This window comes from Anabas testudineus, chromosome 3 (genome assembly GCF_900324465.2).
Source record: "Anabas testudineus chromosome 3, fAnaTes1.2, whole genome shotgun sequence".
NCBI lineage: Eukaryota > Metazoa > Chordata > Actinopteri > Anabantiformes > Anabantidae > Anabas > Anabas testudineus.
Genome location: NC_046612.1, coordinates 4,086,837 through 4,102,461, shown reverse-complemented (window position 1 = coordinate 4,102,461; position 15,625 = coordinate 4,086,837). Strand labels below are relative to the sequence as shown.

The 15,625-nt window shown below is 43.0% G+C and overlaps 1 protein-coding gene across 1 annotated transcript in view; it reads right to left on the bottom strand.

Moving 5' to 3' along the window:
- Positions 1–3,976: 3,976 nt before the first annotated feature.
- kif26ba (kinesin family member 26Ba) overlaps positions 3,977–15,625 on the bottom strand; it is a 74,331-nt gene continuing 62,682 nt past the window's right edge. The window contains 16 exon segments of the mRNA XM_026378380.2: positions 3,977–4,823; positions 5,182–5,332; positions 6,600–6,868; positions 8,625–8,839; positions 8,935–9,084; positions 9,389–9,621; positions 9,840–10,774; positions 10,865–11,543; positions 11,705–12,018; positions 12,204–12,371; positions 13,011–13,138; positions 13,281–13,382; positions 13,482–13,746; positions 13,943–14,066; positions 14,441–14,626; positions 14,720–15,046. Of these exon segments, the coding sequence (XP_026234165.1) occupies positions 4,675–4,823; positions 5,182–5,332; positions 6,600–6,868; positions 8,625–8,839; positions 8,935–9,084; positions 9,389–9,621; positions 9,840–10,774; positions 10,865–11,543; positions 11,705–12,018; positions 12,204–12,371; positions 13,011–13,138; positions 13,281–13,382; positions 13,482–13,746; positions 13,943–14,066; positions 14,441–14,626; positions 14,720–15,046 (4,395 nt within the window). The 3' untranslated portion in view covers positions 3,977–4,674.

Genomic DNA, 15,625 nt, shown 5'->3' with positions numbered 1-15,625 from the left:
GGAGATCAGTCCCCGTTTCACTCTGTATCTCTATATTTACCACACTATTTATCAAATTAAACGTTTCAGAACCTGAAATCCTCCTTTTTTCTCCTCTCTAACCTCATCCCTGTTACTTGTTTTGCACCAGTTCAACTCTTCCACACCTCACCACACTCTTCTCCCACTCCTCTGAACTGTAATCCTTTACTCCTGTTCTGACTTTAACTCTCTTTCTTTTCCCTTTTGCTTCTTTTATTCCCGTCTCACCTCTCGTGTATTCTCCCCCTATTTCTCTCATTCCTCCCTTCTCCTCCTTCCTGTTCCCTGCTGTGCGTGGCTGATCAAAGCAGGCTCAACGCGGCAATATGTCACCTCGAAAGCTGCCTACGGGGCAGTAAAGGTCCACACACACACACACACACACACACAGAGTGGAAATCACGTTTCCTTCAGGTGCACCATGTAAAAAAAAGCCTTCATTTTTCATCTGATTGATCTGAATTGACACAGATATATGTTTGTAATGTGTTTGTCAGATGATAAGACTCCAGCCCTGCTCACATTGGTGCTTACAAGAGAAACACCTTTCCCCACAACACCTTTATATGCAGTACTGCTGCTTTCTTTAGCCAGAAAGAATATTATGGGGTTTAATGCCATTTAGTAAAGCAGTGTATAGGAGAGAGCCATTTTTGAATGGATATGTCAATTTTGGAAGAAAACATTTCAAATATTCCTGCAAAGAAGTGACAAGTGACAGATTCTCAATTGTTAGTATCTGTATTTTCCAGACTAGGTGAGCTGACTCAGACAGGAGGTGGAAGTGGAAATAATTCCTCTGAGCTGATCTGTTTATTTATTGAATACAGTAAATGAAGATATTCCATTTATGCACAAAACAAAGGGTACACAAACCAAATGTTTATGATGATATAACAAGAATCTGGCACATACCAGCAAGTTGGTAACTGAGGAAAGAGCCCACGAGTTCTGTGGTTACCTCGTTCTTTGTCTTTGTCTATTTGGATCAGTTCAACAGCACTGTCAAATTGAGATAAGTACATTTTAGGGAATAAAATTCAGATGATGAATGTTAAGGGCTGGTGCCTAATGTGGATTTTGAGGATGTGGAGATGATTAGCAGCCTGGATTCACTGAGCATGTGTCCCAGCTGACTTTTACTGTGTATGGAGCGATCATCCATGTTTCACGTCGATCTTTAAATGTATTATGTGTTTGAATGATAACGTGGATGTGTGCATGTCATTGGGATTGGACAGACCTCACGCTGGGTGTTTAGACACTACTTTGTTGACTAATCTGTGTTCAAAGAAAGACGAATTCAAGGTCGAAATCTTTTGATACATTCCTTTATTTACATCCCTCCATTTTGTGACCTGACCACATTTTTCAAAAACAGAACATTTGCAGAGGCCAGTATGAATCACACATCTGCCGAGGCATACACACTTGATGTTCTCCGATTCACACTGATCATGTGTTGTGACCCTGGGTAATTCTCATAGGAAATAACTCATTCTTCTACTGAACAGATTGGCACTTCAACCTGTCACACACAAGTGGTTTTAATCAGTTCTGTAGAGCTTCTCCAACAACAGAGAGCAACTAAAGGCATCTCCTACTGCCACTGATAAAATCTGGTTTTGGAAAATGTGGTCTGACCGACACTTTTAACACACAAAACTCTTCAAGAAGATGCTACGCGTCAGATTTCCAGATAACACATTATAATTCCTGAACGCTGCTGCAAAGCATGTAACAGAAAATACATTAATTTTCTTCGTCTGACTACCTGGTGTAACAGATGGTGTTTGAGGTGTAGTTTTATTTTAAGCACCTGACAATGAGCAAATCTCTTTTAGCCCAGTTCCTGAAATGTTTAAAAGGACTATTGTTTTAGCTATGAACAACATGGGGTGACCAAAACGCCATATGATTTCCACAATTATTGCTAGAATTATAAAGTGCTACCACAGAACATTTGGCAGTGACATATTGAAGAAGAAACCTCACACATAGCATCTTAAATCTGGAGACAGGTACAAGCAATTGAGCTGGTTCCCAAAACATCCACTGGTAATTTCACGGGGCTCTTTTTTAATACTGCACAATATACTAGATTTCACTTGTAACAACAGAGCTGAAAGTGTCCTAATTGATATGTAGAAAATGTACTTTTTATTTTATTTTTATTGAATTTCTGGAATTCTTGTGCTAAAACCACATAATTGCCCTGGGTGTGGACATTTTAGGAAACACAAACTCATTAACATCCCGAACAGGAACAACCAGAGCAAATAAAATGAACAGAAAATATCTAAAATAAAGATGAGTGTATATATACGATATGTGTACAGTATATATATTTGTATATGACATGGGCTCAGCTGAGTATGTACAGTTATTTTTCTTTTTCATAAATGCATAGTACACTTTTTAAGATCATAAGGTGAAAATAAATAAGAACACTAATCGGCGACGCTTCTCTCCTGAGCACAAATAAATAAAATCGTCATTCATGACTTGCACGGTGAACTGGGAGACAAAAGGAGGAAACACTCAGAGATATCACGGGCCTACTCTGCCCACATTACACTTAATACTGTCAAAAGCATCTCAGTTTGTGGGGTAATTATCCTTTTAGATCACTGCAGGTGTTCACCACATGAAATTAATGACTTATATCCTGAAACGCTTAAAAGACACTTCCTGTTTCTGTCTCAGTCCAGTCAGAAGGATAAATATGAAGCTTTTGACAGATCTTAATTATAGTCTATATTTCTCCTTTTACCTCTCATACAACAGGATCTCCCAGAATGCACTTTACTCTACCAGAGTGAATAGCATTCAGCGGAGAGGGATGTGATGGCGGTGATGTAGAAGAAGCATTCAGGGTGTATTGTTCTGAGGGAAACAGGCTCTTTCATATATTTTATATTTGTACAAACATTTAGATCATAAACATCTCAAGCACCATAGATAATATTAACAAATTTTAAATGTTCCTATGCATCCAAAAACATGGAACCAGGCAGAGATCTATGCCTCTAATTTGGTCGTCACCCATTTCTTTCTTTAGTCTGTAAGTCTTCTAAATACTGTGTATACTTTTAGTCCTTTACAATGTCTGGACACAACAGTGGGGCTTGTTAAATAGGCCATTTGTACTAATAACTGTACTCCAACATCAGTATTACCAGTCTAATTTCACTACTTTGTTCCAGTAATACAGGCCTTAGAGAAATGACTGTGCTTCCTCCTCATCTATTCTTATTTTCAGTACCATACATAGTCTCTACATGGTCCCATTGTACTCAAATAAAAAAAGGATACCTTAATATAAAACACACATATAGACAAGTCATTCAGTTTCTTTTAGAACAGATCAGAACAACAACAGATACAAATAAGAGACAGTCTGCCTGTCAGTCAGAATGTCAGTCAATCGATGGATGCACTTAACACTGGATCAGAGAAAAACATTTTCATTTCCACTCCCGTGTGACTCAGATGTTTCATTGCTCTGTGAACATGAAAAAGCCATCGTCCGTATCGAGGGAATACACTGTACGTATGCCCCAAAAGGTCAAAATTCAGATAGTGCTTGCATTGGTTTGTGAGTAAAGTTAAAGTTCACACCACCAGAAACTAGTGTTCGTGTTTTGTTTTTGTTTTTCTTTGTTAAAACACACTTTTCTCTGTGTCCTGGAAAAATCACGGACATATTTCAAATGAGATTTTTGGTCCTTGCAGCAGTTTTAATGTCTTAAACTGGACTTTATGACCTTTAGAGATTCAGGATGTTTAAATGTAGTCTTATACTTCATCAGTGTATCAAATGCAATTCAAACATACTGTATAATATCAGTGTGGTTATGATATAGTGAAACACTGACCCACAGTAAAACATCACATTTAGCAATGGCTGTAAATTCAAAGTTTTTCAGGGACACTGATCTTTTGTTGCTTCTTCTTTTTTTTTTTTTTTTGCTAAGCTAGCACCAAACTTACTGCATGTACACAAATTCAGAGAGAAGAAAAGAGAATTGGTCTTGGTATTGTTGAAATGTTCACAAGGCACTTATCTAAATCATTTCCTTTGTCCTCCTGTCTTTCTCTTGGTCGGTCCTGTATTTACAGTCAGTGGCTCTCATCTGTGCATCCAAAAAGTGTGCTTCCAAAATTGTGGGAGATGAGAAATTCTTCTTCTTTGTCCCTTTCTGTTGAAAAAAAATGGCAGATTTTGTTCCTCTCTTCTCCGCTGTCCTCTCCATACAGTCCTAAATGTTCGTCTCAGTTTGAGGTTCCCAGCAGACCAATTATTTAGTTCTCTGGGAAAATGTGGTCACTTATGTTGGATGTTTCTTTTACTCATAGTGCCTTTGAGCAGCCGTCTTTACTGTATCTGAGTCAACGTAGTATCTGTTCCCAGCCCCAACACAAAATCTACAACCTCTTGCATCTCTATCCATCTGTCCTACTGCCTACATCTGGAGACTGACATAAGGGATCAATTGTCCCTCCGTCCACCTGTCCAGTCATCCAGTGAGATGTATTTAGGAGATTGTTTCTAATATGTTGACTAATCAGGTGGCATAAGGTCCAAATGTCGACAACTGACTGAGTCCAGCTGTGTGTCTTCTTCTCCCTCCTCCCTTCCTTCCCTCTAGTCTACCGGTGTCTCGAGGACACATCGAAGCAGGTGATCATCATAAGATGGGCTTTGCAGAAGTTGACTCTCGTCTCCAGTTTGTCTGTCACTGTCTCGAGAGCTTCTAAATATTCCAGTGAGTCCACCTCATAGGCCTGCTGTAGCTCAACTGGATATGGACAGACAAGCAGAGGATTAAGTTACAACCTGCTACACACTGAAACACTCACACACTGTGTAATCTAAAAGATGAATGTCTAAGGGAGGAAACAATATGTCTGTAACTGTGTCAAAAAGAGCAAAGTTGGAAAGTATTGAGACAGACTGATGCATTTTAGTTTTGGTCTTTTCATTGGATTGTGTGAGTGTTATTCTTCACCACAAGTGAACACTGATTCAACTAGCATCAGACGTGACCGACATTACACCCTATAGCGTGCTGTATCAACAACTGGCTGCTAAAAAATAATAGACAGATGCATGATAGCATGGCAGTATTTTCCTTGACATGTCAGTGTGACACTTACACTCAGTGGTCCATTTGTGTGGCTCCAGCATCAGGTACTGTTTGGTTTGTTCCAGTTCTTTCTTCAGACACTGGTACTTGGCTCTGACTTCACTGATTCGCTGCTGGCGGTTCTCCAGCAGACGAAGCTTGGCACTGACATACACCACCTCCTGACACAAAGAGACAGAGGACCGACAGATATGGATTTTATCCACCTCTCTATTTCTACAAAGGAGTGTGCTGTGAGACGTATGTGGCTCCGTTTCAGCAGCAGCCTGCTTAACATTCACACTGGTACATACATTCACACCTCATTGACTGTCAGTGTGACCGCAGTCGAGTACTTCCGGACACCGAGCAGCTTCACTGGAGCTGTTGGGGGTTAAGTGGCTTTCTTAAGGACACTGCAGGGAAAATCTATATTTCATGCTTTTCTCTCCCTCCCTCGATCACAAAGCTCACAATGCTCCAAAAACCTGCACCGGGCATTTGTTTTGCAGCACCACTCTGTATAAGCAAAAGTTTAACACAGAAATAAAATATAGATGTATTAAACATGTTCACCATTCATACAGACTGTAGCTAATGTTAATTCATTCATTTTGTGAAAATGCTTAGTGTTGTATTTTTAAAACATGTTAGTTTTCCTGAAGTCCCTCTCTTCATTGGCTCAGATCCCCTTTGTTCCTGTGTGTCTTTTCTTCTCCTGCTTCCTCCTCACGTTCTACTCTTGCAGCACTGCCCAACATAGCACTTATTGCTTTTTAATGTTTCCCACAACTATTATTCATCAAATCAATTTCAGTGACATGAAGTGCAATATGCCTCCTGGCCTCTGGGCCCACTTTCCTTGCTCCTTTGCTCTCCATCTTCTTTAATTCTCTACCCACATCCATACTTCATTTCCCTCATGCTACCACCCTACTGTGTATTCTCCTCACATACTGTCTCCTTTCTTTAACCCTTTCCTCCTTCTTTTGTTCCGTTTCTTCTGAGTATTTTCTCACACACTGTAATTCTATTTCTCCCTTCATTTCTGTTATACCACCTTATTTCCCAGTTTTATCTCACCCTCTTCCCTCACTCTGGCCCTCTGTGAATGAGTTAATTTTACCTGGTGAGATGAGGAAATGATCTAATTTTAGTCCCGTTGGTATCCACCATGTGTGTAATTCTTACCGAATGTGGCTGCAGAAGTTCAACCTTCCTTCATCTGTACAATCCTGAATATTATTCACTGTATTGTCCTCAGATTTCATTAGCATGGACACACCCACACTTGATACTTGAGACCTTTTTCAGAATAAAGCGTCTCTGTATCATCATTACCAGTCGTGCATGCTCTGTTTCTATGTGTGCTGATACCTAAACTATAACCACTCACTCCTGTTTCTGAATTTTGAGAAGTGATTATATTTTCTCCTTTCTCCCTCTCACCTTGCTCCCTCCTTTGTCTCTCCTCTTCTGTAGTCGCTCAACATCATCTATCTCATACACCTTGATCTCAAAGGTTTCTGTCGTTGCAGTCGCACCCCGGAGGTTTGAGGATGCCGGGGGACCCAGGGGGCCATCTACCCAGCATGCACCTGGGCTGGATGAGGAGGAAGAAGAGGAAGTGATGGCCTGTTTGGAGGAGCGGTGAGAAGGTGAAGAGGAGGAGGAAGAGTCCAGGGTCAGTGCTGGGATAAGACGACGACGCTGGAGGCCTGAAAGAATAAATACGATATAAATACCAGTACATCACCGACACAGAAACACATTTTGATGTTATATAATAGATACTAAACTTTTTATTAACCAAATACTAACTGTATTATTTAAAAAGAATCATCAGCATCTGACCATCAGGATGAAAGAGTAAACATGAGAAAATACATGTTTACAGCTGTGCATGTTTTATTGTATCCATCCACAGCCTTGAAATATACATAGTACAACTTAAATGTCATAGTGCTCATGAGGGGGCTTGTTCACTCTTAAGAATTTGCAAAAGAAACCATTGTAAGCAGAGGAAACAGACTATGAATGGGGAAGTGGGGAGAGAGTGACTGAAGAAGAAAGAGAAACAGATAATTGAGTGTGAAGCGAGATAAAAACTTTAGTCTCTGTTCATTTAGCTCTTAGAAATAAGCAGCAGGTCTCTCTCTAATCTGCCCACAATGGTAAAATGAGCGCACACGCTCTGCATAGAAATAGTCGTCCATATCAAAAGGAATGTGAGTTATCAGATAAACCAGCCACTAAAGGATGAGTGTGTGTGCGTTACAGAGAGATAGAGACAAGTGGTGATTTTTATAAGGTTGCAGCTGTCTTTCGGTCTCAGTGTGGCACAGAAAGGTCAAGCGGAGACATATGTATTTCATTATGTGGTAGGAAGCAGCACATAAAGAGACAGAGAGCCTGAGACTCTACAGGGAGAAGAAGCTGCAAAGACATGAACAAATAGGAGAGAAATTTTATAAGCAAACAGATAAGGAAGTTGAAGCGAGAGAGAGGCATGGAAGAAAAATGTATAGAGCATGTGAATCCAGTCGAATGGACGTTAAGCACACATTTAGAGAGTCAGCTGGAGATGTGAGTAACATTTTGCTTGCACTAGCATCGTCACGTATTTTTTCAGAAAAGCACACGTCCTTTCTTCCTCTTACTATTTATATTCTGTCTGCTCACATTTGGGACTGACTTGTTGCATCTATCTTGAACACAACCTCTGCCTTCACCTCCAACCAACACAGGAATCTGTACTTGTGTCTTCTTGTGACAGTTTGACAGCGAATGTGCTCTTTTTTTCCAACAGAATCGGTTCTGGTTAAAGGAAAATGGGAGTAAATCCAGACTGCATGCTGCAAGGCTGGAGCTAAGGGGGTATTCTACACACATGGATGGAAAAAGTTCAATTTAAATCAATAATCAGAGACACACCGGGATGTGCTGCCTGTGTCCATTTCGGTTATATGCACATATCCATCCTTGTGTTTAGCCAGTGGAGTGTAATTTTGCGGGCACATTAGGAGGCTCTGTGTGTGGCGTTCTGCTGAATATATATTCATTACAGTGCACACCAGCAGATTCCCTTTACCATTTCACAGATGGGTGGTCAGGGTCACCTTCCCTACCTGGGTCCTTCTGTAACTGCAGCTTTCTTCCTCTTTCTTTCTCACTTGTTCATGGCTTCTCATTGTGCTTTATCACCAATGGTTAATCCTCATATGTTCCTTTTTTATTTCTTTCTCAGCTTCTTCTACTTTATCACACTTTGAATATAACAGTTGTTTAGTGGCTTTTCAGCTTCGACTAAGTCTGTATTTTGAAAATAGGGAACAGGGTCCTAAATCTAGAGCTCCCAAACTTCTAAAGATTAAGGCAAGTCACAAAATTAAATAACAGTCGGGGTATTAGTAATAGTTTACTATAATAAACTGATTTGGTGAAAATCATTTAGAGAATAGGTTTATTTGTGACCTGTGTTGCTCCTGCTCTTCTTGCTGCTCTTCGAGCTCCGTCTGGAGGAGGTGGTAGCTGAGCTGTGCTCGCTGAGGGAGTCCTGAGCGGAGGAGGTACTTCCTGTGTTCTCACTGCTGTCTCTCAGCATGCTCTCATACCCACTGCTGCCTCCACTGTGGTAAAACAAGGCTGTTTTCCCCATGGCTGGGGGAAGCTCCCCACTCAGTACACTGCTGTTGGAGGCAAAATGAGATCACAATCAAAAGTACAATAAAAAAATTGAATGTTTAAAAAATATGAGAACATTTCAATTAATTTGAGTTCATACCTGTTGTCGCTGGCATGACCGCTGCTGCAGCGATGTGGTTTTCTGGGAGCGGTGATCTTGCTGTAGGGTGAGGGCAGAGTTTGGACAACAGCTGACCTCTCCTCTCCCAGGCCACTTCCCCCACTACCTCCTGCTCCAGTTCCCCATCCACTGAGAACAGGAAAATAAAAAGAGCCATGAAGAACTGTTAAAAACTTAAACAGCGTGACGGCATTTAGCATTTTAGGTAATAGCCGTCAGTAGAGACCAGACGGAAAGGAGCCAAAGTCCCCTATGGAAGTCGAAGGACAGATTTGCAGCTGGCACCTTAAACCACTCTGTTATTCACAGTATTCTTACATAACACATGAATCATGTCTGCAGCCTAGAAACTGTTAATTACAAATCCCATTTGTTGTTATGTAATTAACTCCTATAAAGTGCTATATGAGTTTTGCATGTATATATAAGTCACCTTGGCCCTACAACTCCTCTTTCTTCCCCAGGATCTGAACCTCCACCCTGGGCATGACTCCTGGATCGGGAGCCTGCACTTCCCTGAAGGAGTTCTGAGATTCGGCCGTTGACAGCCCGGAGAGGCAGCTTGGCAGCCAGGCTACTTCCTCGACTGCGGCTCAGAGACTGTGTAGACCAGGCTGTCGGGGAAGGTCCCTGTTGCTGCAGGGGGCTGTGGGTTGAGCTCTGCGGCTGAGGAAACAGATACATGACCTGGATTACTGAGTTTTAAGTTGAATATATTCTGTATTTCTTAATGTGTACAATTGAAAGAGCTCAAAATACAACGTTTCACAGTGGTTAGTAAAAGTGATCACATGATCTAGTTTTGTCTAATGAGCTTATTCTTGTAGTTTACAGATGTCAAAATAGATAAAAAGTGTTTATGTATGGTGAAGGATCTTTGCTACCTTTCCATTCGGAGGAAGGCTGGAGCTGCGGCTGGCAGATTGGCTTAAAGATTTGGTAGAGAAGCTCAGAGTCTTGGTGCTGGAGGCAGACAGACTCCTTGTCTTGGGGCTGCTAGTCATCAGCAGCTTACTGACAGCTGAGATCTTTGACTGGCTGCTGGTTTTGGCTGGAGACTGTGGAGCGCTGCTTGGACCTGGACTGGTACTGAAAGTGGTGGTGTTTCCAGTAGTAGAAGACACTGATCCAGCACGGGTGAGGCTGCGTCCAGTACGAGGCATGGTGCTGTCCCCCCTCACTCCTGCTCCTCCTCTCAGGCTCTCACCTCTCTCCAAGGAGAAGCATTCATAGTGATGGGAACCTGTGTGGGAGCTGGGGACCCGACCCAGGGAGTTTGTTCTGTTTGCAAGCTGTTCCAACTTGGCACTAAAAAGTCTACTGCTGTCTATGCTGGAGCCTCGTTGTCTGGTGGCACCTGCAGAACCACATCCAGAAATTCCTGCATCATCTGCAGAGTTGCCCAGTAGTGAGACTCCATGGCTGGGTTGGTGGAGCGGGCTGGCGGCCCTGTTGCGCTGGTCGAGGCTGGACTTTCGTACTGGTGGCAGAGGTGGGATTCCCCCCTTCTTGTGGGAGAAAAAGCCCGGTTTTCCATTTGATCCGCGGCGGTCCAGCGTAGCACGAGGACTACAGGGAGTAGAAGTTGTGACACCAAGATTACCATACTCGATTCCATTATCTAAGCCATCGTGACGGTTCAAACGGTGCCAGCCGCGGGGAAGGCTTGCAGTACGGTGAATGTCTGGGTTGTAGATGCTAGTCAGGCACTCCCCCTGGGCAGCAAGACTGACCATCTCACAACCATCCACCACTCTCTTTAAGGAATCTGGAGATGACACAACCTCACCACCTGAACTAGAGCTGCCATGATCCCCACCTGGCAATAGAAGAATATCAAATGATAAAGGGCAAAAACTAATTTACAAACAGTCTAAATCTAGTCACCTTTTAAAGAATACACTTTTACCATCTCTGCAGAAGCTCCGGTGGTCTCCACTCCCAGCGCCAACCTTCTCTCCCAGGTGGTTCTTTAGATGCTCTGCCTCCCTCTTCTCTGGCGTCACTTCACAAACATGCTCCCTGCACCTCCCGTCATCCATTTTGCGCTTCAACCAGGGGTCTTCAAAACACATCTCACTGGAAATAGAAGCTAAATGTGGTGCATTAAATTTGCTAGAATCTTTGATTAAGCTTGTCTTAGTAGGTGAGGAGAGGATGGTGGATTCCTGTATAATCATAGGTTTGACAGCCACACATGGGTGGACACTGATGGTGCTCTTAAAAGGAGAGATGTTACCAGGTCCTGTTAGAATCTGAATGTTGGTTTTAGCCATGGAAGGAGGAAGTTTCCTCAACCTGTCTTTGGTTGGAGTTCCTCTATCGCTCCCATTGTCTGACAACACAACGTCTCCTTCCAGACTCCCTCTTCTTGGGCTGCCGAGTCCCTCGACTCCAAAGCTCTGGTTGGGTTCTGGTTCAGCCAGGGCCTCGCCTTGCTGGCTCTGGGACTGACTGAAACTGTGAAGAGACTGATCAGCCTCACTGCCCATGCTCAGGTCACTCATCCAGGAAGAGATGGGTGAACCACAGTTAGACATCACAGTGGCCAAGGCTTCACCTTCTATCCGCAGCTTGGACATCGCCACCTGCAACAAGAAACAATAAAATGAGATCTGACTTCTTACATTCAAAAAGACAGTGACATGAGATTTCATATTTGGCTGCTCTGGTTCAAATCCGCTTTAGGACACACGCCCACATACTGATCTGAGTTCATGTAAATGCACAAACAGACAGCCATACTAACCTCTGCCATGGCAACGACCTCTGTAACTCCTGAGGTTGCTACCAGACCTGCAGGCAAACGATAATCCTCCACTGCTCCATCCTCAGCAGTACTGATGACGCTCATGGGCTGAGAGCCAGAGGCAAGAACACCTACAGAGCCGCAGTCGCTGTTGAAGCTGATGATGCTCGTCGGACGATAGGTCAGGCCCTGAGTCTCCATGTCGGCTGTAACATCAAGATCCGGCTCACCTCCAGGAGCTACAGCGTACACCAGCTCATCCTCCCCCAGTGAGAGTGGCCCTACTGTTCCTAGAGATACTGCCAGTCCTGAGGCTGCAAGTGGAGGCAAGAGAGAAGAGAGTTACCACATCTCTTGATTTCTTTGTGATATTTGCTGCTTACGTACACACATATTGCACATATCGCTCATTATAAGGGTTTGTCTGTGACTCATAACTGAATTTGAATCTCACTTGCCTTTTCTTGTGTATAAATAGCTGTGTTTTTCTGCAACTCACCATCCATGGGTATTGGTGGGACGTCATCATCACAGAGTGTCTCAGCTGAGCCCAGGCTGGCAGACAGAGACTGAGTTGGCTCTCGTACTTGTGGGCTCATGCCCACAGGAGAGGTCCTGGACAGCGGAGACTCTGTGGATGAACGGCCACTGTCTGCAGCCAAACTGTCTGAAGAATTAGAAATAAACACTTGGTGTCATAATTAATTTGGTTGTCAAAGTACAAAATACATGCACCCACTGGTGCGCTTAGGAAACTGGCAGCATGTGCTACAACAGCACAACTAAAGAAATCATATGAAAAAACAATACATTAAATAGGAATATCTAAGATATGGTATGTATTAAATGTGACAATAGCCTTAGTGCAGCAATGGTGTTGGATGGTTTTAAAGCAAGACTAATTGAACAAATGTTTATAACTCACATTCCCATAGTACAGTTGTTTATTCTTGGTTTTTATCCAAATGGGAACAGGATTAAACAGAAGGAACAACTATCTACAAAAGAATTGTGTTTTTATAAGATCATCATAGTGCTGCACAACAGTTGAGTGAACTGTCTCTGTGTTTAACTTCAGAAGAAAAATCTCCTAATATAAAAGATAGTCATGACATATTTTATAGTCTGTGGGTCCTTAAAACACTATTTAATAAACAAAGCAAGTACAGTGTAAATGATAAGTGACGCATGTATTGAGTATTGCTTAAGAAAGGAAACGAAGCAAAACACTGGGATAGAAGTAGTACAGTCATCATGAATATCAGTAAGCACAAATACCAAGGCATAAACATAGAAAGACACATACTGTCTGAGGTCAGAGCGTCTGTGGTCTGGCTGTCCTGAGCCAGAGTGTGTGAGGACAGAGGGGGTGTTGCAGGCATCACGCCTTTCTGGGTGTAAACTTTACAGCGCTGGGATGGAGAGGACGGAGGCCTGAGGGGGAATAAAGACATTATGGAGCCACTGTCACTGCTCAGATATTTTCCAAATGTAGTTATTTGACTTGAGTGAAATGAAAATGTCCACCGTCAGTAGTGTTGCGCACCATATGCATGTGCATGTATGTGTACTTTACCTGTAGTCTGAGGTTTTAGTGAGGCTGGCGATGCCGAGACGTGGGGATCCTAGTGGACGTCCCTTTCCCTCGGTGTTAATGCCCACATTTAGATTCTCATGGCTGCTCATAGCCACAATAGAGGAGACACAGTGTCAGTTAAAATTCAATACGATCCAAAGGCTAAAAGCAGGTTGACGGTGCAGCACCACCTGTCCTCACCTGTCATTCGGGTGCGAGCTCTTGGCCCTGTGCAGGGGGTTAGAACTGATGCTGCTGCTCCCTGTGACGCTCCTGGTAGTAGTAACTATCGGGGATCCAGAACTCTGAGCCAAACTGTGGATCATTGTCTGGGCCAGCTCTGCCTCCTCCACCACCTCCTTGATCTCCTGCAGCTGCTGGTCATTGGTTCTCCTCCTGGATGCTGCTGCTGCTGCTGCTGAGGAGAAGGAGAACTGCACAGCACCTCCTACAGCACATGCAGAGCCTGGAGTTGGAAAGAACAGTAGTTTCAGAGTTGGGACTCAAAGGAAGAATTGAAAGAAGTAGTACAATTTTACATTCTTTAAACAAACTATTGCTGTTGATTTCATGATGGATTCCATTATTTCATTTCATTAGACACCCTATGGACCCAAAAGACAATGTGATACAGTTTTCAGAAAGTATATGCACACCTTTACCTGTTTTGGTTTCTGTATCCAGCACAGCAGCAGGAGCTGAAGTTGCGACAGCTGAAGAGGCACATGACTCCTGTTTGGCACCTTGTTTGTTTGCTGGAACCTCTTCAAAGGGGAACTTTGCCACCTGAATATACAGTTAGACACAGGTAGAAAAAAAACCTGCTTTAGTAATGCTATGAACAAGTGTTTTAACTATAATTCCTGCATAGATGCAGAACACAACAGAAAGCATGAAATCAAATGTACAGAAAACTGTCACCACAAACAAACTGTGATAAAGGTTCAGCAGAATATTTTAAGCACAAACAGACAAACCCACTTTTCCATTTGCATGAGCAACATGTTTAAGTTGTCAAGCCATGTGTCAAACTTTCAATACACCACACAATACAGATCCCATCACATTGTCCAAAAGAACAATTTGCCTTTTCTTTCTCTGATTGTCATTCCAATCTAGATTCTCTGGTATATGTGGTATACAAACAGAAAACTCCTCACCTCTTCGCTGCCATCAATGCAGTCCAGTCTCTCCTGCAGCTCAGCAAAAGTGTTGCACTTCAGGCACTCAGCTCCTTCCTCCGGGACGGGGGCCAATGGCTGCCCAAGCAGTGACTGCGAGGGCTGCGGCTGGGTCAGGGGCTGAGAGGGGCCACTGGGCTGGTCCTCCGGCTGACACTGCACCTGCTGGAGGAAAAATCACAGTACAGTAAGTCATCAAATGTTTCTTTATCCACCAATATTCTTCTGATTACCACTGATTGTCTAAACTCTCTTTACCTTGTTCTGGGCTCCAGCTGCCTGACTTTGACTCGGATCACAAGTTTTTCCTCGAAGCAATGCCGGAATAATTGGTACAAATTCTGGGGGGCCCTCATTATCCGTCAGCTCTCTATCTGACACCGCAGCTCCGTTTGGGCCCACGTAGATCACTGTGTCACAAGACTGTTCACTGCTCGAATATTCATCGGGGTCACTGGACAGTCGCAGCAACGGAAGGTCGGAGTCAGCGTCACCGCGGTGATGGAAAGCGCGCAGGTGGGTCGGACGACGCATGCGACCCTCCTCGCAGGAGCTCTCTCCTCCAGAAGAGCTAGAAGTGTATTGCTGAGGACAGATTGGTTAACAGGGAAAGTGGAGACAGAGAGAGAGAGACGCTGAGTGAGAGAGAAAATATATGCTTTCTTTTTTTGCCTTTAATTGACAGCTCACATTGGAGAAAGTGAGGAAAGATAGGCGAGAGAAAAAAGGATGACATCCCTGGGATGCAGATCCTGGAGCAACACGTCCCCAGCCGTGGAACCACCCAGATTTAAGATTAGAACTTTAATTCAACATATTTCAAGTTAATTATTCCTATTTCTAACATAGATAGGCACTTTATTTTTAGAGCTCTTGAGCCCTCACTTGACCCTGTTTTCTTCTGATGAACAATTTTGAAATCAGTGAGCATGACAAGTGAAAGGTTGGAGAGGCTCTTGGCAGCAGTAGGGGCACATGTACAGTAGTTTTAATGGACAAAAGAAAATAAGGTCATTTAAAATGAGCTACGAACAAACTCCACATTATTTAAATGAAGTAATGAAGGTAATTTAAACCAGCGTGTTGTTCCTTTAAGCTGTGGAAATAAAACATCATTCAGTGCAATGTCAAAGTGCAAAGATTATGCATCATGTTATCAGTGAC